The sequence below is a fragment of the Melozone crissalis genome, unplaced genomic scaffold (assembly GCF_028551555.1).
Source record: "Melozone crissalis strain CALT ecotype California unplaced genomic scaffold, PUWL_Pcris_2 ptg000016l_1, whole genome shotgun sequence".
Lineage (NCBI taxonomy): Eukaryota > Metazoa > Chordata > Aves > Passeriformes > Passerellidae > Melozone > Melozone crissalis.
The window spans coordinates 7,251,773-7,276,331 of NW_026535794.1; the positions used below are offsets into that span (position 1 = coordinate 7,251,773).

The 24,559-nt window shown below is 40.8% G+C and overlaps 1 protein-coding gene across 8 annotated transcripts in view; it reads right to left on the bottom strand.

Moving 5' to 3' along the window:
• The window catches only part of KMT2C (lysine methyltransferase 2C), a 188,356-nt gene that overhangs the window by 116,920 nt on the left and 46,877 nt on the right, over positions 1-24,559 (bottom strand). For all 8 annotated transcript variants that reach the window (XM_054273841.1, XM_054273845.1, XM_054273848.1 and 5 more), the window contains one exon: positions 11,977-12,115. In XM_054273841.1, the coding sequence (XP_054129816.1) occupies positions 11,977-12,115 (139 nt within the window). The remainder of the gene's footprint in view (positions 1-11,976; positions 12,116-24,559) is intronic.

Sequence of the window (24,559 nt, forward strand, 5' to 3'; positions counted from 1 at the left end):
TGAAGCAAAAAGCTTTTATACATGGTTGATAGATAGGACTGCACTTTCATTGAGGCAGATGGACCACTGGGAACATGCAGGTTGGTGAGCAGATAAAGTAACTCCCATTCATGGTACTGAAATGACACCTTCCTGTGGTACTGTTAGGAAACATTTGTCCTCATCTCGTGGCCTTGGCTGCACATCCCTCACTGATGTGCCTCAACACACAACCAGCAGGAGCCAGCACAACCCCCGGAGCTGATGGCAAATGTCTGACACGTTCCTGAAATCTTTAGAAAAAGATATCTGAAGACAAAAAAATTCAAAGAAAATATGGATAAAGGTAGTGTGAGAGCAGTGAAAAGTGAAAAGTTACACTGAACAGTACATATATCTATTTAATAGCTAGCTTTTAGTGTGCTAGAGCAACAAATACACTATTATTTGTCTGTCAGTGACTGTAACCACTGGACTGCCAGTGAAACCTGATATGGCCTCACAGGCAGAGTTCCTAAGCAGGGAAAGCAAAGCTATTTATGCTGGTTGAGACTAGAGAGACTTGTGAGGAGACTTAAGAGATTTAAACAGGCAATGCCATGGTATATAAATTACACTAGTTACAAACACAAGATTATCCACAGTGGAATAAATAATTATTCATACATCCTGTTAGGACAGACTATCACTGCTCATTAAAAGACTTGAAGATAATTACAAACAAATAAACAAAGCCCTTTAAAGTGGAGTCATAGCAAATATGCAATAATGTTAAGATCTATAAAAGAGAAATACGAAACAGTAATTAAGAAAAAAAAATAAACTAACTTTTCAAGTGGTATTATTTGAAAAGGCATACAGGAGTAAAGCTGGTATTTCTGGAGCCTGTAAGGCAGCTCCAGCATCACAACTTCCAGCAGAAGCATTCAGCAGGCAGGGTGGAGTGAAACAACAGGAGCAGTGAGTTTCACAGCTACTCTGCAGCGTGGTGTGGACAGCTGTGAGGCTGTCAGGAATCATATGGTTTGTGCTACTGCTCCTGCTTCAGCAGAGCTGGGGAACGCAGCTGAACAGAGTGCTCGCCACGGGGAGGGGGCTGGGGAGCCCTCACTGAAGGCTGTGAGCACACAGTGCAAAAGTTAAAGACAGGAGCAGCAGAACGTGCCCAGAGCACTGCCAGGACACCGTGGGGCTGAGATGGAGGGGAGAGATTATACAAAGGGGGGAAAAAAGGTTTCACAATTTCCAGGGAGGTAAGCAGAGGGGCTTCAACTCCAACCACATCCAGACAGCCACAGGGGCAGTGAACTCCCTGCCAAACTGCTGGGATGCTGCAGAGACCCTCTGCAGAAAGCCATGCTCCTGTGCCCCCTGACATGCCACAGCTGCTGGCTTGTCATGCTGTGCAAAGTGGCCAGTCCATCACGTTAGCCTTTTAGCTTTAAGTGCTCGGTAAATATTTTAAGTTATATCTGTATGGGCAGAAGGTAGAGATTTTTTTCTTATCATCTGAGGACTGCAGAAAGTACTTACGAATCTACTTCCATATGTCAATATGCAATTAGAGGATCTAAATCTGTGATGCAAGAAGAGCTCTCATATTGAAGATAACGAAATAGAGATACTGGCAAATCTTAAGATCAAACTCTAGATCTGTTATCATAATTAACATATTTTAAGAACAGGATAATTCAAAATGGGATAAAAAGCAAGAGACAATGTGTCACAAATCTTTTTATAAGCTACTAAAAAAAAAAAAAAAGCAGCTCAACAGTATTCCATTTAAGATATAACTTAGATGCTCCAACTCAAAATGAAAGTTCATCGTTATCTGTAACTTCAACTTAAATTACATATTTTCCCATGGCAAATGCTACTTTGTTGTAAGAGTTTAAAGATCCAGAAGTGGTTTATTACCAGGAGGTGCTCCTATCCCTCACCTCATCCCAAAGGATTTTGTAGATTTCAATGCACAGAAATTTTAATACATAACACTGAGGAAAAACTGTGTTCAGAATGAACCAGACATGCTCGGTTTTGGGGACACAGTAAGAGGCAGCAAAGCTAGTAATGTCTGAAGCTAATGTCTGTTCCCATTGAGCCATGGGAGGAGATCCAGACTTGCCTCTTTGGATTTGAAGGATGCCCTTTCTAACAAGAAACATGTTGATCCCATCACTCTTTCACAGTCACTCTCTTCTACAGGTCCTTATTTCATCCCATCAGTGTCTCTTCCTTACACAGAATTTACTCATCCCTCTGACAAGAATCTGAAGTGCTATAATCCTCTCCTGTCCACATCCTGACAAAGGATAACAAAATGCCCTGCAGCCACTTAATCCTGAAGGAAGGGAGACCAGTCACTATTTCCTTTACTTGACTGATGACAGTCATCAGGACTCATCCTAAAACTCAGACTTTCCCACTGAAACAACTTCATTTCAACACATGCAGTACTGGGCAACTAATTGCACAATATTAAATCACAACCAGAGGAGGAGAAACATCTGGTTTCCTTGCAAATATTCAGTCAGAGAATTGAGGTAAAACTGAGAGTCCCCCAAAATTATTTTTTAGCAGAATTAAGCCTTAGCATCAGGATTACCAATACCTGGAGGAGTAAGCAGAGGGCCCTCCTGGATCCTTCTGAGCTGGGAAATGGCACTGGGCAATCCTGTGTCAGCCAAGGCTCCTTGATAACAAGCAGATGTGCAGACTGGCTCAGGCAAACATGTTTTGTTTATGCTGTAGCCCATATCTCACAGATGTGCACTTGTGCCCACGTGAGCACTGTGCAGCTTCTGGAAATCTTCAGATACGTCCAGGGGAGGTTGTGTGACCCTCAACAGTATCTCACTCTCACTCTCCTGCCTGTTTTTCACACGTGGGTAGAATGCACCACACACTGCAGTGATATGGGGCACTGCCATGCCCACACAGCCCCACAGCTGGGGGAATAAACCCTCCTTCCTCATTCTCACAGATCAACATCCTTCCAAGCAAGACAGCAAGTGGCCTCTGCTGAGCATGTCTGTCAGTGAGATGCTTGAAGTTATCCAACCCTTTCAGTACCCAGTGGAGAGGGTGGCAGGCTAAAGGAAATCCTGCAGCTGCCTGCTCTGCAGAGAGGAGCTAAAGGTGCCTTTCTCTCAGCAGAGCCTGCACAGGGGAATCCAAGCATCACACAGAGATAAAGGGGAGGTTGTCAACAGCAGGAGAAATTCTAACTCTTGGATTCAGCTCAAGAGATGCTCACCTTGTAACTTTCCTGAAATTCCTCCCAGCCTACTGTGGGAATGATATTTCCAAAGGAGTTTTGCTGTGCATTTACCTTTTCCAATTAATCACATTAAAACCAGGTTTAAACAGGAAAAAACAATGGATTATATGTGAGAAAATGCAAGGCATGGCAATTCCAGTAATATCCACTAGCTACAGCCATTGCCTCAACGTTAAACACTAAGTTGCAGATGATCACTACTGCCATTTACCATGATAACAATTGCACTGAAGTTGAAAAGAAACCCAACCTGGAAAGCATCAAGATTTCTTTCATTCACGGTTTAGGTTGAAAAAGAAAGTGAAGAGGGTTATCATGTGACTTTTGCTACGAATTTGTTTTTAAAGGCCTGGAAATGCCTTCAGGATGTCTTTTTCACACACTACTTGTTACAGAAATTTACAGTGTTTTTAGCATCTATTTTTCACTATCAAAATTAAGCTCATCACAATGAAATGGAGTACTTGGGAGCAAAACAGAACTTCAGAGCAGTATTTGTACTAATTGCCAAAGCAGACTGATGAGAACTGGCCTTGAGAATTCTTCTTCCACCTAACCCTGTTAGTAGTTTTAACATATGCTAAAAGGCTAAATGAAACACTACAGAGTACCTACTATTTATTTAGCTCTGCCAAGTTGCGCTAATGCACAAAATACCTTTGCTCTCATTTTATGCTGTTATTTAAAGAGTAAAGTGTTGTTCTTCTTAGTGAGGAGCCACCATTGTATCATTTATGTAAATTCAAATCAATACCGGCAAGCTGCACTTTAAGTGAAGGAAAAAAACCCCCATTTCTGACTTGAAACAATACCAGGGATCTGCATCAGTGTGAGTTCAAATATATGTGAGATATTCACAGAGGTAAAGTTTATCTAAAACTCAGATTCAGATGAAGCTTTTCAGCATCATCTAAATATTCTGTAATTATCTGGACCTCAATAATAACAAAGTCTGAAAATAAACTACTGAAGAAATCTCATTAGGTGAGGCATAACAGCTTCACATTGATACAGCATTAACAACCCAATAAATCACCCTTCTGAATGAAGATACTGAGGACAGACAAGGATGGAAAGGGCAAATGGAGACACCACAAAGAGAAAGAAGCAAAAAAATCTCTGCTAAAAGCTGTATTTAAGTGCTTGATGCACAATCTCCTTCCAACAGGTACCTGAATCACAGAACAACTTGAAACTGTGAAGTGGTTTGACACTATTATACTATTATAGTGATTTGGGGTTGAAGTAAGTATTTAACTTATGCAGCATAATTCTTTTTAAAAAAAAAGGAGGCAGGAGAGAGTTCATATGAACTTCAGGTGAAGAATTTTAAAAGTTTATACAAAGCAATTAAACTGCATTAGACAATAACTGCTTTCCAATTTCTTCAAACCAGCACAGTTGGAGTTCTACAGCCATATAATCAACTTAATGATACTCTTCTCATTTGAAAGGAAGAAAACATTTCCCTCCAAACACAACCAAAACAACACATCTTACTGACATTCTGAAATGCAGAAAATACGTTCTTATTCACCATGAATTGTGTCAGCTTTAATTTAAACAAGTATTTAAAGTTCAGTTAGGGTTTAACATACCCTAGATGCAAGAGGAGTTACCAGAATGCCAGTGCTGAAAAAAGTGAATTTAGAGGTCCAATCTAGATAATTCCTTAAGGTCCATGTGAACTGATTTGTTCTCTCAAATAACAATCCCTGATAGAATGCAATTGATTGTACCTGAAAAGTAGCAATTCATGCAATTCTGAGAGTTATCTTCATCTCTGAGGGATAAAAGTCAAAGAATAAGAAGATCTGTAACTTCAACCTTCAAGATGCATCTCTGCCCAGGAGTCTGTGTAAGCCAAATTCTCTCTCTTGGTAATTAAAACATAATACACAGAATGGTTTGAGCTGGAGGGACCTTAAACATCATCCAGGGCAGGGACACCTTCCACTACAAGAGGCTGCTCCAAGCCCCATTCAGGCTGGCCTTGAACACTTCCAGGGCTGGGGCAGCCACAGTCACACCCAACTCACACAAAGGTGCCAACCTCTCTTGGAGGGAACTTCATACAAATACTAAGTAGGGTCTTCTATCTGAAAATTACTGAGATTTACCATTTAGCAAGCTGGCTTTGAACAGCAGTTTTTCAAGGAAGCTTCATCTAAGGTGGACAAGCAGAGGTGCAGGGATATTAAAGAGGAGGCAGACATGGTACTATCCATGCCCCCAGTACATTCAGTTCAGTGTCAATTGTGATTCCTCTGCACTCATTCTCAGTTTCCCTTTCCTGAACTTGCCCAGTCTACTCTTGACCACACCTAAAGTCTCAGCAAACCACATCCTTTGGCAAGGGTATCACTCTAGACAAGTCTCTGCTGTACAAAGAACCACCTCCTCTTATTCTGCATCTAACCCTTAAAAGTTTCACTTGATGATCCTCAGCTTCTTGCAATAAAAGAAACAAAACAGTCAGGATACAGTCACCTTCCCCACTCTATCTATGATTCTGAAACTTATATTCCTTCTCCAAAATCTTTCAGAGACGGAAGGGTCCTGAACTGTTAAACTGGAATCTACTTCAGACCTTTGATCAACCTTTCTGTTGTTCTGTGAAACGTTTAGAGTTTCACTATACTAATTTCTGAAGTTACAGACAGACTTTCTGTAACGCCATGAAAATTAGCTTGTATAGCTTAAATAGCTTGAAAATTAGTTTATACCCCAAACTTGTTTCTCTAAATACCTCTATCCTCACCAAGCAGAGCCCATGTGCTTCAGAAGAGCTTTAGCACATTGAAGCTAAGAGCACAAAGGTTCTCTCCTCACTAAGCACACTCCAATCTCTCAGTCCCAGAGTGAAAGCAGACTCCATATGCACCATCCATTTGAATGAACATCCTTCTGGCAAAGGTCAGAGACACTCACAGGGATCATCTCTGCAACTACAGCTCTGGGGTGCTGTGAGTCCAGATTTTGCCATTTAAATTGCTTGTACATTCCATCAGCCTCAGTATGGAAGCAAGGAAGGAATTCAGGGCTTAACACAGAGTTTGCTGTGTGAAGGAAATGGAAGGTGCTCATGGAGAAATGAGACTACTGACTATGGGAAATAACACAGATCACACAGACAGCAAAAGGAAGCAAGAAGGAAATAGTCACAGCTGACAAGGAAATGAACAAGAAAATGGACAAAAAGGTGAGAAGAAATATCGTGTAACAAACACCTGTCTAGAAGCCACTGGAAATGGATGGAAGGAAACTGCACATCAGGCAAGAGACAAAGAAGAGTAAACCTCAACTAAGTGAACCTTGAAACAATGATTAAACTGATGAGCAATTCAGAATTAGCAAAAAGAATGGGAATATGAGCATCCAACAACATAAAAAACCCCAAGAGGCTGGCAAAGAAAGCTAGAGGAAAAAAAAAAACAAACCAAAAAACAATCAAATGGAAGAGGTGGTAGTTGGAAGAAATGAGAGAAAATGCTGTATTCACTCCACACTGACACAGAAGATCCCAGACTATTACTTTTCTGTGAATATCCTGTATCTGTGCAATCCCTGACAAAGCAGGCATCCCATGCTGCAGTGAGTACTGCCCTCAGCCCCTCAGCATGGCCTGACAGACTCCCAGCCAAGGGGTGCTTCTGTCTGTCTGTCAGTCTGCCATCTCCCAGAGGACAGAAAACTTGTCCAGGCATCAGAGCTGACCTGGCCTGCCAGTGCTGAGCTTGGTGCTCACCAGTGCAGGACATGTAAGCAGCAGGGCAGACCCAGGTGGAGACATGCAGCTCATGGGGATGAGACAAAAGCTGCCTAGGAACATCTGAGAGGCTGAGAGTGGAACTCCAGAAACCTGGAGCCCCTCCTCAGGCTGGGCAGGAGACATTTCATGGTTTCTGTGGTTGGACCTTCCTACAGAACAGATTAAATCATGGAGCAAAGGTCTGTGCAACTTAAAGGCCCAGCCACGAACGTCATTGATTATAGTGTCAAATCCCACAAGTTCTACATTGAGAGCATTAAACACATTATGGCCACAATGGCAATTGTTCAGCCTAAGCAAAAGGCAGGATTTTGGCTGCCTGTGAACCCCTTCTTTGGCCCCATTTGTGTGACACGCCTTCTGTGCTCTGAGAAAGACACAGACCATCTGGAGAAAACTCAAACCAGCAAGAAGGATCTGAGCTCAAGAAAACATCATCTACAAAGAAAGTAGGAACAAATTTGGGATTTCTGTTACGAGGTAAAGCATGCTGGGGAAATAAATGAGAGACTTTTGCACAAAGCTGTCCTCCATTATCCTTGGCAGATGGTATGAGTAGCAATGGAATAAACCCAGGATGAGGAGAATGTGTGTTAGATGTGAGCAAAGTGGTTCCAACAGTAAAAACAAAGAAGAGACTGGAAGGGACTGTTTAGGGAAGATATAGAGCTTTTATTACTAGAAGATTTAAGAGCAGTTTATGAAAGCTTGTGTCAGGAATGACAACTGTAGATAACTGCCTTGGAAAAGGAGGTGAATTAGATGAGTTCCAAAGGTCCCTTCCTGCCCTATAAATCCAAGGAAAAGTTGCTTTAACAATGATTCGTCACAGAATTCTTCTGGAGACCATTTCCCTAATAATGCATGAACAAACAGGATGGAAAACCAGTAAATATTTAACTTTTTTTCTCATTTTTCAGTGTGTGGTCTTAGTCTTTAGTTGTGCCCTGCTAGCCAAATCAGTAATTCCACTCTGGGTTAGACTGGTCATTAATATAATGCTGAAGTAGTGCTTCAGTTTGGAAGACAAAGGAATGCTATGTCCTCTTTCCAGATGTAAATCACTGGCTTCAGAGCAAGATCCCATAAATGCTTATATGGATTTAGAGCTGGAAATGTAAAGGCAAAACTCTGCAATGGCTTCAAATGCCCTGTGTCATGCATAAGATCCATTCTCTGCAGAAACTCTCCTTGGAGAAAAACATTCTCATAAAACTACAAACTCTATCACAGTACTTGTTCATAAAAAGAAAAAATCAGTTTCAAAATTAATCTTAATACTGGTATCTCCTCAAAACATCTTCTTGACTTTACAACTTCAACAAATTTTTAAACATATTTTAATATTAAATCTTTTATCTAACTTCCTCCTACCTAGAGATCTAGCTTTTCCTTCCATCACTGCAGTATTATTCTATCCAGAATAATTCTCTTCTATCTGTCTACTCTCTGCCACTCCACAATTTCTTCTTCCACTCAGTGTTGCTCTGTTACAAATTTTGTAATGTGCTTTAAGATTATTTAAAAAAAAAAAGGATCAAAAATAAAGAAGTTCGCTGCTACTTTTTTACTATTTTCTTTGTTCACACAATCTGCAGATGTTCATCAACCACTTCTTTTTGATGGAATAAAGCACCCAAGCCCTCCATCTCCACACTCCAGATTTCATTCAGCAGCAGCAGCAACAAAATAACAGCGAATGGCGCAATTGGTCCGGAATGAAAATTACGTGCTTTGTCCAATTACAAGTGAAGCAAGAAAGCAGGAAAGTGTTTTGCCAGTTCTTTGGCGGTTTTTTTGTAGTTTTAGCAACAATCTCACAAGAGCAGACATTTAAGCAGGCCAAAGCACCAAAATCAAAAAGAGCTGTGTGAAAACCTCAGCTTCTACTTTTTAAGAATGTTCTGTCTTCATGATTATGGCAAAAGGACCGAAAACATGCAATTAATGCGATTCACATTCTCTGAGAGCAGACAGAAAGTAAAATGAATCAAAAGGTGTTTTGTTCTTCTATGAAATTGTGTTTCTAGGCCATTCTCCTTAGCTTCTAATGCCAGGGGTTGCCAATGTGGGAACCAGAGGAGAAGGTGGAAGTGGGCTCTGCTCTGAGTCGCAGCCGGCTCCTGGCTCCCTGCCTTCCCCAAGGGCTGCACTTCCCCTGCTCTCTGCAGGCAGCACAAACCAAGGCAGCAGATTCCTTTGCAAGAAGCTGGATTCCACTCAGCCATAAGTCCTGGCCTGACAGAAGCTTCTCACAAGGCTTATAAAAAGAAAAAAAGGGAACAACCAAAGGAAAAGGCTCCAAAACCCATGATGCTCGTGATATATAGGAGCTGGCAGTGTTACTCCTGCCACTGCCAGGCTCGGGAGTTTATCTCTGCTTGATGTTATTGCCCCTCCCCACATGTGGTCAATAATTCACTCACTCCTTTCAAGCACACGCCTCAGCCCTTTCAGCCTCCCTACCCCACTATGGCCCAGACTTTCTTTATTTTAATGGGGTTTTAACACACTGCTTTCTGAGCACTAATCCTGAATCTGCTCTTTAATTCCCTGCCCAATTCCACTCGCTGTCAGTGTTCTCTTGGTTTCCTATATCCCACCTCAGGGAGGTTCCGAAATTTACCAGCTCTCTCGCCTTTCTCTTGAATGTTTTTATTTAGCTGCAGTCTCGGGAAGGATCCAGAGAGAAACACCACACAAGCCAAGTTCTGGCTAATCTCTCAGCTACTGAAATCCCCATCCTAGCTTTGACATGTCCTACTATGTTAAAATCACTGGTTTTTAGTAGTAAACTATTTAATTTTTTCATGGGAAAGACTTTATTTTATGCCCTGTGTCCTGTACTTCTCTAATTCCTTTATCTTCACTACCAAAGACAGAAACACAGAATTTTCTTATACTGAACTCTGAAAAAGCAATGCAAAAGTAGCTCCACCTACACCTTTATCTACTTCTTGTGGAAGCTTGGATTCTTTTCTGTCTTCTAGGCAATTTCTGCTCTGTCTGTTATGATACACTCTCATAATGCTCCTATGTCTTACATACCTAAAGCTATTTTTAAATATACCAACTCTTCCATTTTATTAGAAAGTGGAAGTTACTTATGTTATAAAACAGAAAAGCTTACCAAGGAAGAGATGAAGCTGATGAGTATGAATTATTTGGAAATCAGCTTATAAACTACTTCCCCAAGTAACAGCTTTAAGGCACTGTGGAGTCACTCTTTATCCTAAATCTTGATACATTTCCTCCAGTCATTACATAAGCATTAGCAGAGTCTGTTATTTCTCACACTGTATTTTCTCCTAAGAAAACAGAGTCAAGCAGCCAGAACTCAGTCCTCCAGCCTCTGCATGACACAATGTCAGGGGCAGCACTACACAGACCATGGCACAAATGATTGATCAAACATCACAGATCAGAAGAGGCTTTTTTCAATAACCACTTCCACAGAAACCCTGACATGTGGGGTTTTTCCACCGTTCTGAGGACTTCAATGACTTCTACAACTAACCCCCATTCTGCATCCAAGTTTGAAATCAAAATTACCTGGGGTCAGAGAAACCCTCTGATTCCCAATTAACAGTTTCGTATCTCCTCAATACGTTTCTTTCCAAAATGTCAGAGTCTGATCACTATTATTTTAATTAAAAATTAATAGAACTCAGCCTTTTAATACTTTGATCAGCCAAAGCAATGAGCACATAATAGCCATTCCATCCTGACTGATCAAAGTCAACACTTTCAGTTGGAAGGAAGAATAAGTTGAGGGCAAATAAGGGCTGGCTCAGAACCAGGCCAAAGTTTTTCCAGGAGACTCTTGTCCAGCTTTTAAGAAACAAGTCTATGGAAAGTGGTGTAATCAAATATTCATGATAACAGCAAAAAAAGTAACCTTGAGAAGAACAGAGAGTGGATGAAACAGCACTAAATTTTTTGCAAATTATCCAAAACAGGGTCAAATAATGAAGCAAAACAGCTGCTCAGTTCAAGTTGCTCTATGTATTTAGTGCAATTTAATCTCAGCCTTGGAAAATTCCATCAAGAACAGAAATTTTTATGTATTTCACTCAGGTATATGCACAAGAACTATGTAACTGAATTTTCTGTAAGAAGAAAAGTAGCTCTTGAAATCTAAGAAGTTTGTGAGCATGTAAAACATGAAAATTACATATGCATCAAGTAGATTAAGTAATTTTTTGTGCATGGAAAATATGCTCTGTGTTGGATTAGAAAGAAGAGAAATGATGACGACAATTCTCTCCAAGTCTGTCAAAATATAATTACACCTGTAACTGTCTGGTAGCTGGTAAGAGCACCTTCTGCAGCAGGAGAGACCTGCAACTGGGTGAGAAGCTCTTATCAGAGCTTCACCAGAGAAGCTCTGCTGGAATTGTGTGACACCATTTCAACAGTGATCACAGACAGCGTGCTCTGGTTTCCCTCATGTAACATAATTAATACTTTCACTGCTTTTAGGCAAATTTGTATTAATAAAAATATTAAAAAATACAAATGTTATTTTCTCTGTTAAAAATTCCAAAACAAGGAAGAACACAGGAGACATGGCAAGAGATTTAGTTTACTTTGTTCCTGAAAATACACTAATACAAGCTGCAACATCAAAAAATAACTTTCTGTAAATTTGCTAATACACCATTTCCTACACAGCAGGAAAGCTTCAGTAATCATATTTTATCTCCTATCACTTATGCCTCCTTTCATTTACCCAGCTGTAACTCAAGGCTTTCCCAGAGCCCTGTGAGGACAGCACTCACGGAACGCGCTTCTCACCTTGATCTCCCCGAACGCCAATTAAAGCACAGCCCCACACTTCAAAGCAGGGACAGCGAGTCCCAGCCCTGTGCCTGAGCACTCTGCACCCAGAGCCCCAGCCCTGCCCCTGACTCAGCAGCCACCTCCTCCTGGCTCTCTCACCCACCTGGTTTTGGCTTCCACACCCACGGAGGCGGTGGAGCTCGCGGACTCCTCGGACACGGAGTGCTGAAGGACTGGTGTTAGCTGCTTGGTGCTCTCCACTTCTGCCTGGGCATCCTCCTCTGCAGACTGCTCTTTGACTTCTGGGGAAAAAAAAACAAAAAAGAAAATATTCAATATTTTATCTACATCTGGAAGCTTTCCCTTGCAGGGAAAACACCCGTTTTATTTACAGATAGGTTAACCCATGTAAATATCTTTTGCCACACAACAAAATTAGAATAGCAGGAAATTAGCACATCTAGCTAAAACATGAAACTGGATGCTTACAACATGATTTCCATAACACAAAATACCACTGTGAACTAAAGCTGATCAATAGCAACAAGGAATGGGGCAAGGGGAGAGCTGTTCAGTGACAAATTTCATACAAGGCTAGAGTTTTAGGCATTTCCATTCTCCCCACATCTCTCATGCACCTGCTGTGTCAGCCCTGAACAAACATCACAGTGAGCACGCTACTCTGGGGTATATTAAACCTTTTTTCCTCCCCTATTACCTTTAACTTTGTTCAATTCCCTGCAAATTCATTTCTGGTAACACTAACTATGCTGGCACAGGGTTGAGGAAGTGAAGGAATGAAGGATCTGGTTTATGCCAGCTTAAACTTCATTCTGAGCTGAAGGAATATAACCAAATTTTTAGCACACTTGTATATAAATTAAGTTGTCAGACATAAAAATGTATACATCTATATAAATATATAAATGTATAATTATATATAAATTAAAATATATACATCTAGCTGACAATGCTAGATTTGACTAGAAAGTTTGGTTTTACTCTGAAACATGAAATGTGAAGTTGCCACTGTCTGTGCAACTTCAAATCCTCTTCCCAATAATTTCCCCCTTTGCTTGGAGTGAGTCAGGGATTTACCAGAAGGACATGGAAAAGTGCTGCTCCAAGTACACCAGAATGCACAGAACAAGGTTCAAGGCTGTACAGCAACAGAATTTGGTGTTTCTGCACTCCTCTGTACTTTGATTTTGAAACCTAAGCAACATAAAAATCACAAGACTCTGACAGATGTGCTTTGACATATCCAGCTTAAGATACATGTGCCTCATCCTGCCTGTGTCCATGGCTTCTAGATCTGTCTCATGGCAGTGCCATTTTGGTCCCTTCAAAATTCCCAGTGAACATGGGTTTGAGCTCACAGGCCAGTACATACAGCTCTTGCAAAGAAGTCCAGTTAGAGTAAAGCAGCAGATTATTTAGAAAACTTCAGCAGAAGATATATTCACATTTTTTTAAAAATTAACATACATGTCAAAATATAATTAAATATTGCAAAGGATAAATGACAAGTGGAGAAATGAAAGGGTAGAAGAATCTGCCACATGGGTGGGCATGCATAAAAACCTGCTACAAGCTTTAATCTTATAAATAAAACCAAGAAAAGAGAGGAAAATTCTCAGAACATAAAACTGTGCAGCTTGGTCTGAAATACTGAAATCATACGCCTGCTACAGCACATGGAAAATGGGAAATCTGTCTTGTTTCATGCACAGAGATTGGAAGAAAGATTTTTCTTTAACCTAACGTGAACTCATTTAGGAAGACAATGTATAACACTTAAAACCCTCAGTGAACACCTCAAACCATAGTGAGGGGAAACACAACATTAAGGGAAAAAAAAATTCCTGGTTATGACTGAGTGTTCCAAGTATTTATCTGAGCTGGTGTAAATTGAAACTGCATCTCCTACTTCAGTTAAACAACTCAGTAACATACATCTGAAATGGTTTTTGGACACCTGAAACATCCAAAGTGACTATCTGTCCAAAATCCCAATGGATTGTGTTAAATCCTTTTCACCAACCTATTCTGAACAAACACGCTGGATCTTGATTTTACACTAAATAAATATCCCCATGGGAATGCATCCCTTGTAATAGTAAATGTCTCTGTACGGAAAAGAAAACAAAATAAACCCAAACCCCACACCCTCAGTTTCTGGCACATCTGAACAAACACCCCTGGATGTTTCCTGGATGAAGATTCCCGAAGCAGGCAGCGTCCAGCAGAGCCATTCAGAACGGTCTGCGGTGCATTTCCAAGAATGTTGGATCCAAAAGACAATCTTGCACCAGTAACCCCCAAATTTCTAAATGCAACCTCAATGAAGAGAGCAAACCATAAACACCTAGAAGACAGGCAGACGCCGAAGCCCTCAGAACAAACCCCACAGCACAGCCCGGGCCAGCCACGCCTGAGGCGCTCCAGGAAGACCACCGGAAACCCTGGCCCTGCTCTGATCCATCCTGGCCACTTTCTTTAACCTAGTTAAACTCTGCAAAAGGAACTCTGGCTTGATTGTGTGCCTGCTGTAACTTTCAATCAAGGAAAGGAAGAAAGCCGTTTACTCTGTGCCAGCTTTCAGCTCATTACCATTGCTGGGCACCCAGCACTCAGGCCAAGTTCAGGGGCGCTCTCAGCCACTCCCAGGAACTCTGGGTTGTGTGAGAAGACACAGATTGTTTCACTACACATGACAACTATATGAGCTTACATCCTTATGGTGCATTTCCCCTGCTGTTTGCTTCTCCAGAGAAGGAGGGACCCAAATTATACTAAATGAGACAAACAACATCTCAGTTGCTGTCTCTGCAATAAAGCAAACTGTGCCTCAATATGCCGTTGGAAGACTGAAAACACGGTGCTCACTAAACAGAATGAAAATTTTCTGTGTTACTTATGAAAAAAAAAAAAAAACTTTGTGAAAGTTTTCCTGCAGAAGATGAAGGAAGAACAGGAGCACTTCATGCATTTATGAGTCAAATTCCTAGGATCTCAGCAACGGCCTGGCAAGGGGACATCTCAGATACAACTCAGAGATGTTCTTGGAAGCAGCTGGCATAGTATGTTTAATGAACATCATCAGATTTGGTTATGGCATTCTACTTTGAAGCTACTGGGAATGAAAGATCCATGGATGATTAATAAATGGGAAGCTCATTTGCAGATTCATATGTAATGCTTTATTTTGCATCTTCTTCTCATGATTGCTTCTGGCACCATGAAGGTCTTGCCTATGTATAGTGAGTTAGTGGGGAGACTGAGATTTAAAAACCTAGTTGTACAATTCCCCAGTGTCTCTAAGTTATTTTTTATGTCATTATCCTTTACTGAAACTTTAGGAAAATATTAGGAAACACTGCACTTAAAATTTTTTATTACTTGAATACAATTACATTCATAGTTTTTTCTCACCTGGCTGCTGAGGACAGAAAAGCTTACTTTTCTTATTACAAGAAAACCCCCAAAAGTACAAGGACTAAAGTTCCTGTCCATATGGGCCATCAAAAGGCTTGAGACTTCCACATGCTATCCCACTTGAGTAACTCACAGAATCACATCTGGCAGAGGCTGGAATACAGCCCAGAGCCACCTTGTCCAATCCCCTGCTCAAGCAGGGCCAGCAAAGCCAGCTGCCCAGATAGTTTTTGAGCATCTCCAAGGATGGAGATATGAAATATGGGGGAAAAAAATCAAATTGCCTAACACTGACAGGGGACAGATATGCAGAGAAGTCACTGGGACTAGTAAGATTTACAGCACTTGTATTAAATTTCTCTTTTAATTAACATCTCCATCACATTTGATTCAGTAATATGTATACAGTGGTGAAAAGACAATCCTTATCTTTTACACTATTCAAGTTTTAATTTGGGTTTTTTCAAGGAGGAGAAAAACACTTCACAGAGGTTCAAAGATTTCTTACTATTTTTATTCCCCTTTATAGCGCAGAATGCAGAGAACACTCAAAGAAGATAACAAACAGCACATAGCACCCCCAGCTGATTATGTTGACTACCCACCTTCCTAAGGGGAGCTGGTCTCCTTATTTACATGTCTTATGTAGAGATTTACAACATTCTGAGTAATAATTGTGCTGGTAATTTCCTGTTTTCCTGCACTATCTCCAGAGCCCTTGGAAAACCTCTCTCCATGTGAGACACACGTGGGACACGCAGGCTCAGGGGGGCAGCCCTGGTTTTTGTGAGCCCCCCCTGTGGCAGGGCTTGTGGAAAGCAGGAAACTGGGGATGGCTGGGATTTTATTACAGGATCACAGCTTTCTTTGGGGATGTGATGAAGAAACATCAACTTAAGATCTAAAATGTTTTTTCTTTACAAACAATTCTTTTCCATTTTCTTGCAATCACAAGGCCCTATTCTACAAGCTAAATTGGTAAACATAAAGAATAAGGAGATGTATGTGTGGGCTCTGCTGTGGCAATCAGGCAAAGGACAGACATCAGCATATCCAAAAAAGTTTTCTTCTAAATACTCAGAAACTACCTGTCAAGTCAAAACCTAAAAATACTGTAAGAGTTCTACCAGAAAAAAATCTTTAAAATATTATAATATTCATTATGAAGTGACACTTAAAAAAAAAAAAAAACAAAATCCAAAGAGCTGTCATAAACATAAAATTAATATTCTACTATTAAATTAATATTTAGGTGCAGCAGGTTGACTATTTAACTACTGTCAGACCTACTGATTAGGCAGACAATGAAGCACATGTCATGAGCTTCCAAAACTTTCACTAAAAACAGAAAGTATTGCAGGCTGGAAAATACCAAGATCACCAAACACAGTAGGGAGATCCCAGGGGTCTCAACTGTTGCCTACCAAGATGTTCTGAGAGAGGGAGCAAGGAGCTTTGAAGGCAGCCACAGCTATTTTTGCACAAGGAAGGGGCAGTGCTGTGTCAGGAAGCAGCCAATGGGACCAGGTGCTTTACACAGCCCCACAGGGTCTGCAGAGCTACAAACACACCAAAATGCTCCAGGAGCTCTGATAGACAAAAAACCAGGTCAGTGTAGCAACAATATGAAAAGAAATCTTAAAGTGAAGGAATGCAAATTATGAGTTTAAAATCCATACCTGTCCTGGGCTTGGCTAGCATAGTCAATTTTCTTCAGTATTGGGTATGGCACTGTGTTTTGGATTTAGGATGAGATTTGATTTTGGTAACACACTGATGTTTTATTTGTTGCTAAAAAATGTTTACTCTAAAGCAAGGACTCTTCAGTTTCCCATGCTCTGCCAGCAAAGAGATGCAAAAATGAGCCAGGGGAAGGCATGGACAGGACAGCTGACCCCAAATGGCCAGAGGGATACTCCAAACCGTAGAACACCATGCCCAGTAGATCACAGAATGGTTTGACTTGAAAAGGACCTTGAAGATCATCCAATTCCAACCTCCTGACATAGGCAGGGACAGCTTTCACTAGACCAGGTTGCTCAGAGCCCCATCCAACCCATCCTTGAACATTCTGGGAGATGGAGCAGCCACAGCTCCCATGGGCAAGCTGTGACAGGGGCTCACCCCTGTTCTAATCTCAGCCCTGGGGTTTTACCTTGATCCAGTTCTCCTCCCCATCCCAGTGGGACAAGGAGTGAGGGGGCACGTGTGTGGTACTCAGCAGACAGCTGGGATAAACCATGACACTACCCAGCACTGTAATTAGCAAGTTTCACTCACTGTCCCAGTTTAGGAACAAAACAAGTTTCCACTACTCAGAGTTCATAATTCTGTTACTGCTGTGGACACAATTTGACAGCAGCATCACCTCTCCTGCCAGTGGCTGAGGAAGTCACATGCACAGATCTCTAAGGTGCAGAAATCTTCTACAATAATCTAAAAGAGGGTAGTTCTAGAATACTATTAGAAAATAATTGTTCTTGTGAAGGTGGTGAGATTCTGACACAGGCTGCCCAGAGAAGCTGGGGATGCCCCATCCTTGGAAGTGCTCAAGGCCAGGTTGGATGGGGCTTTGAGAAACATGGTCTGTGGGTCCCTGTTCATGGCAGGAGGGTTGGAACTAAATGATCTTTAAGGTCCTTTCCAATCCAAACTATTCTATAATTCTCTGATTTACTTACTGCAACAGGTGTTAGACAGAGACAAGAAAAAAACCTGCAGCTATTCTTGTTCTGCACATTCCACTGTGTATTTTGATACCTCTCATTCAAATAAGCTCTTAACTGTTAAATACATTTCGTACAGAAAATAAATGCAAATTTTGTATTAGTTATAAAATAAAACCAAGATTCTCAAAGTGGGACCATTTAAAATGCAATTTTGATCACCTAAAAAACATGAAACCAGATTATGGATAACCACAACATGGAATCTCCATGACTGAGGAATTTCCTAAGCTAGGAGTGGTATTCAACAGCACTCATCTGATTATTTTTCTACTAATTTGTTTAGGTCTTCTTGAAACCCATGTCAAGTTGCTCATGCCCAAAGCATCCAGGAACAATGAATTCTGTAATTGCAGCAGATGCTGAGTGCAAATGCACCTGCCCCTGCACTCTATGAACACCACCTGATGTCCCCTAATTTCTGTGCTGCACAACAACATGAGTCATTGTGCCCTGTCCATTTTCCCCACACCACTCATCATTCTTTGGACTCTATTACATTCCTCCTCAGTGAAATCACTTCAGATTGAAGGTTTTACCTTAACTGATCCCCATACAGAAGCTATTACTTACTTCTTGTTATACTTGTTGGCCTTTCCTGTACTTTCCCAATTACAGCTCATCCTTTTCGAGAAGGCAAAGCAGAACTGCACGTGGCATTTAACATGCCAAGGGTTTATAAAGCAACAGTAAAAAGAGAAAAAAACCCTCACTGATGCTTCATTCTGCTTATCCCTTTGCCAGTAATTCCTAGAATTTCCTTCTCTCTTTGACTTATGAAAGCTTCTGCAATTCTCAGAACTGAAGCATCAATTGCTCAGGTAGCAAAACCTATTTGAGAGTGATTTTTGTTTATATAAAAGCAGGATGGTAATTTTGCCCTGCATGTTCTTTTACATGAACTACTACTGAATTAAGATTCATTTAATGGGTACCTCTTTTATTATCCTAAATAAGATCATTTTACCCACTATGTTCTTCCCCTTTGAACCTGACCTAGAAAAGGGCTACCAGGGTAGGTATTTGTGGGACTCCAACATCAGCCTGATTAATACTGTGATTTTAATTAATCATCAGTTAATTTCTCTTCTATTTCTTTTACCAAACTGAAGAGTCAGCCTCAATACAGCATTACTGTAATAAAAATTAAGACAGGTCCACAGAATAACAAGTGGTTCCTGGTCATGGCAGAAGGAATGGAACAAGATCATCTTTGAGGTCTCTATCAACCCAGACCATTCTGTGATTCTAGGAACTAAAACATAGACAGAGCAGCCTCTTTTTCCAGTGAGGAGAAGAGCACATAACACACAAAGCACATGCAACTATTTCAGAGTATTCGACTGGTAATGGCCATGCAGAACTTCCATCGCATTACTCATGACACAGCAGCAGAGTTAAACATCAAGGTAATGGAGATGTGGAAAATTCCAGGTCTTGGAAAACTTTCAAAATATGTTGGATTATGTTTAATAAAGCATAGTTTGATACCAAAACTGCAAAACCACTACTGAATAAATAAGCAAAACCAAAAAGAAGTTGCATTTCAGAAATAACCTCCAGAATGAAAAACTCAGTGAGGTTAAAACTGATTTGGAATTAACAGATTCCCCCAGCTTTCAAAACACCTGAGACAGAGGTATCAGTCAGAAGGCAAAAAAAATCAGATTTTTCTAAATGGCCCATTTTAAGTGTGCATGATGATAAATGGTATTATTGAGTAAGCCTGTAATGGTTTAAATGCAAATATCAAGTAACCTCCTCTTTTGTTTGCTTTCCTCATTACAAACAAATTACGAGAATATAAAGCAAAAATAATAAGATGCTTATAATAATTACAACAACATGCTTCAGTTCTGCTGATTTTTCCAGTGGCTGAGCTGGTGAGAGTCAGCAGCATGAGAAAGAAGAAATTACTCCTTTTCTAATGAGTACATAGAATATTAGTTGCCTTAAAAATATTTAAGTGCATTTCTAAGCACGTATTTGCCACAAATTGTATGGCCAAGTTTAATCTACAAGAAAGCCCTCAGTGGTGTTAATTCTTCCCTTCATTAATTTGAGAAGGAATGGGTGGTAATGATGAGGCCAAAATATCTGCCTGGATTTTAAAACTGGATTTTGGTATTAAAACACATTGCCAAGAGCTTTTGCCATTGATTCACCCAGACCAGGACTTGCTCTCAGCTGTGTTTCAATTTGCTTCAATGAGAGGCTCATCTCAGTGTGGTCCATATAATTGCAAAAGGATGCCTATATTTCCTTTAATAAGCAGGATATTGCAGAATTTTTTTCTCTAGGAAAGTGCTTTTCAGGCTGCTTCAAAGTTGATGAGATTCTGAATTAGTCCAAAAATCCCTGGCAATTTCTGCATGAATAACTTTGCTCCACTGAGAAGTGTTTGTTTCTGGTTCTTCAGGGCTTTGCCCAGAGACAAATGAGTCTGGTCAGAGGAAGCTCCTTCTTCAGGAAGTTAATGTGGAGTCCAACAAGAAATGAACTGGCCAGGCAACGTCACTGGGTCTGATAAAAATGTTACTAACAACAATAATGCAGATAAGGAACTGCTGGTTGATAAAATCACCCAGGTTCTTTCATGTATTATCAGAGGCCTCTGAACACCATGGGGAGTTGAGGGTCTGGTAGAAAGCACTGCTGTAAGAGCTTGTTGACATGGTATGGATAGTTAACAAAATAAATATCTAACCCAAGAGATTCAGCAGTTCAAATAAACTTATTTTATTGCATTTATCCCAGATCTGAATCTCAACACTTTTATGGTGGGACATAGACAGGAAGAATTACAGACCCTAGAATGAGTTGGGATATTTCACAAGTGTTCTCCAAAAAAAAGGGAATAATCAGATAATTAACACAGAGAATTCAGTTTCAACTTAAATGCAGAGCCAAGAAAATATCAAGTACAGAAACTTGCTGAAACTAACAGAAGATGGGGAAAAGAAACAGAAGCCAAGTCTTCATTAGTAGCAAAAGGGCTACCAAACCTACAGGAAGCATATCAGGAGCTTCTTGGTGTATTATTTCTTTCTTTGGATTAGCACTTTCATATTTGCATATATATATCCCTGTGCACAAAGCCCCGTGCTTTCCAGAATTTTCTGGATTGCATATTCTTGGCCATGAGAAACTCCCTCATCAGAAGAAAACTGTTCTTACAGAGAGGAGCAGCACAAGAGGATCCAGAGGGGAACCCAGCATTTTGCAGCAAACAGGATTTTACCGATAACCAGAAAGGTGGAAGGTGTTGACAGCTGGAAGGTTTGACAGGACCAGAGGCACCAGGCACAAACAAAAACACAGGAGGCTCCCTCTGAACATCCATTTTTACTGTGAGGGTTCCTGAACACTGGCACAGGCTGTGCAGGGCAGGCTGTGGAGCCTCAGCCCTTGGAGATAAAAGCTGGACATGGTCCTGGACAGGCAGCTCTGCGTGACCCTGCTGGAGCAGGGCTGGGAGCAGAGCATCCCCAGAGGTCCCAGCCATCCTTAACCATGCTACGACGCTGTGGTGCCAAAAGGATGGGAAGAATGGGCAACCACAACATCAGCTGGACAGAGAAACACCAGTGCAACATCACTGGGGGAACCACAGTGAAGAAAAACGAAGGAGCAGACAGCTGGAAAGACAAAGCTGAAGAGCAGAACAGACGTGAAGCCAGGAGCCAAAGGATCAGCAAGAGAGACAGGGCTGTGGGTAAATGAAAGGAGTCTGTCCTGAGGTTTACAAGAAGCTGAAAATCTATTGATTCAGTAGAAGCAGTTGTCAACACCCTTTTTTCAGGAAAAAAAGTTTACTTAGCTCCAAACAGCTCTTTTTTTCCAAATTCCAGAATTTCCTTTCTCCAATTCCAAATCCCTCCTCCTCTCTTTCCGTCCTTAAGAATTCATCTACACCAAAGGGAACTTAGTACTTGGCAGAACAGGGACAGGGCTCAGGAATTGCTGCAGTTGGCAGGAGAAGCAGCCATACTGAACTGATCAGAGCAGCACACGGCTCACCCTGCTCTGCTTCCAACTCTGCCTCGCTTCACATGTGAGATCACAGAATTTTGGGAAGGGCAGTGACTTGTTTCCCGAACTGCAATTAAAATGACTGTGCCTCAGCATTGCAAAAGAGCCCCTTTGGGAAGAATTTTTGTCCTTTTTTTATTTAAACAAATATTTCTGTCAACATTACAAATGGAAATAATGTTTAGTACTTGCACACTCCTTGCTTTTTCTCCCCATAAAAGATCTGACAGCTGCTAAACATTTCTTTATCTTAGGTGGGATTATATGGGGCATTTCCTTTTTTCCCTCCCTGAGAGGGGAGTTCTTACTCCTCCTGCATTGCTCCCTTCTCCCTAAAAGCAGAGCTCATTATACTGAACACAACTTTATAACATGGACTTCTCTCATTTTATGAAACTTAATTAATAAAACAAAACAGAAACAACCTCAAAATCCCAAACTCACACAGTAACAGAATTCCTGATTATTCTCAATGTACGAAGCAAACAATGGAAAGGAAGCTAGGAACACAGAGATTCTAAATATGTCACAAATCACATGTCAAGATCCTTAGACATTTCATTTCAACTTCTGTAGTATTACTATATTGTGTTTTGGTTTGCCAACTATTGCAAAAATTTTCAGGGAAGACAACTCTTGGCAAGCAAAGAAAACAAAATCCTTTTCTAGTTGAAGCAGAAATTAATAAACTAGTATGGAAATACCCTTCAATTTAATCTACACAGTTTTAAACAGAACAACAAACTGAGATTACTCCTTCTCCCACACTTCTGTACTAACTCAGGTAAGTGCTTAGAGTAAGTTTTATAGGCAGCAGCCTATTAAAATAATATGATTAAACCTCTAGCAAGTCACATGGTGCCCTGCTTTTAAGATAACATAATTGTGATTCTGTCTCTATCAAATTGCTCAACATGATAATGCTCTTTCAAATCTATTTTTGTTCCCTGAAAAATGGGATTTCAGACACATGTATTTTTACTAGGTATCTTTTCAGTGAGGAGCACAATCTGTAAATCCATCCTGGGCTCAGCACTGAGGTGATGGTGCCTCACTTCCAGCAGCAGACCTGCTGGAACCTTGGTCCACCAGGATTTCCATCACACTGCCCACACCTTCAGAAATGGGTATCAGCCACCTGTGACACTCAGGATTATTCTGATGAAAGATAATGGAGAGACTTATCTATACACACTCTCAGAGCCTCAAAATAATTATGTATTCTTCCCTCTTCTGAATCAGAGACTGCTCTCAGGTTTCTGCGGAGGAACTTTGTTAAAAACAAAGCAAAAATAAAATACAGCTATCACTGAATTCTCTACACAGTAGTGTACCAGTCGTAAGGTTTGAATTTATTTTCAGGTTTGTTTTTTTTTCTTAAACATATTTAGAAAAATTTATAAAAAGTATCACTTTAAGGGGACAGTTTTTGCCCCCTTCACTGACTTTCATAAGAATGCTTCTACCACATAGGATAGGAAAAGTAATCATCATCATCATAACATAGTAATAATGATGTAATAACAGAATTAGAACTAGTCCTCCTTTACCCTGCTCGGTTTCTCTACACACCTGCTCCAACTTTTTCACTTACATATTCATTTATTAGTCTATTATTTAGTAATTACCTACTTGTAGAAGCTGCAAAAGATCACCCAAGTTCACTTCCACCAGCAGTTTTATTTGCAGGGGCAGGAAAACAAAGGGTAGGATAAAACAATGAAACATCCCTGAATTATGCTTTAATTTAGGCTCCTTCCACATGCCATTAACACTTGAATTCAACACAAGTTGTGACTACACACTCCAGACACTCCCCAAAGCCTCAGGTCACAAGCACCAAGACTTCCCAGCATCATTCCACATCCAGCAAGGAGGAAGCAAGTACACAAAAAGCCCATCCTCAGGAGAATTTCAGCCTCCTCCTCCTCCTCTGTGGCTTTCACCACAGCAGCCAAGCTCCTGCATGGCCATGAAAAATGCTGTTGCAAAAATGGCTTTTTTCAGCTCCTTTATTTGTTGTCCCTATAAATGTGCACTAAGCACAGATCCTTGTCTTCATCTTTAAGGGCTTCACTACTTCACCTCCTCCACTCAGCAGCTCTGGGAGACCTGGACAGCTCCCTTACCTCAGCTGGCACTTCCATGCCATTCCTGCCCTGACCAACAGCTTCTGCTGCTTGTGCTTCCTTCCACAGCTCTCATTACACATACAGGGCCACCTTATTAAATTTATAAATCCTTAGGTCTCAATTTTCATTAAGCATTTTCAAGGCTTCTTTCTGTCAAACCAACAAACTTCTGCCAAGTGGCCACAACATCATCTTTCCTGGTGGGTTTCATCCTTCTGCACTCAGTCCCTGGTTAAAAACAGGGAAATGGCTACAGACACGTGCCTGGCAAGGAGATGACAGCTCTTCACCATGGCCTTTATCTTCTCATGTGCTGGCTCATCTGTTTGTCTCTTTAGGCTCCTGAACTGCCAGAACAGAAATCACAAACTGTTTCTACAGTACTCAGTCCAGAACAATGAGCTCCCTCTGGTAACTG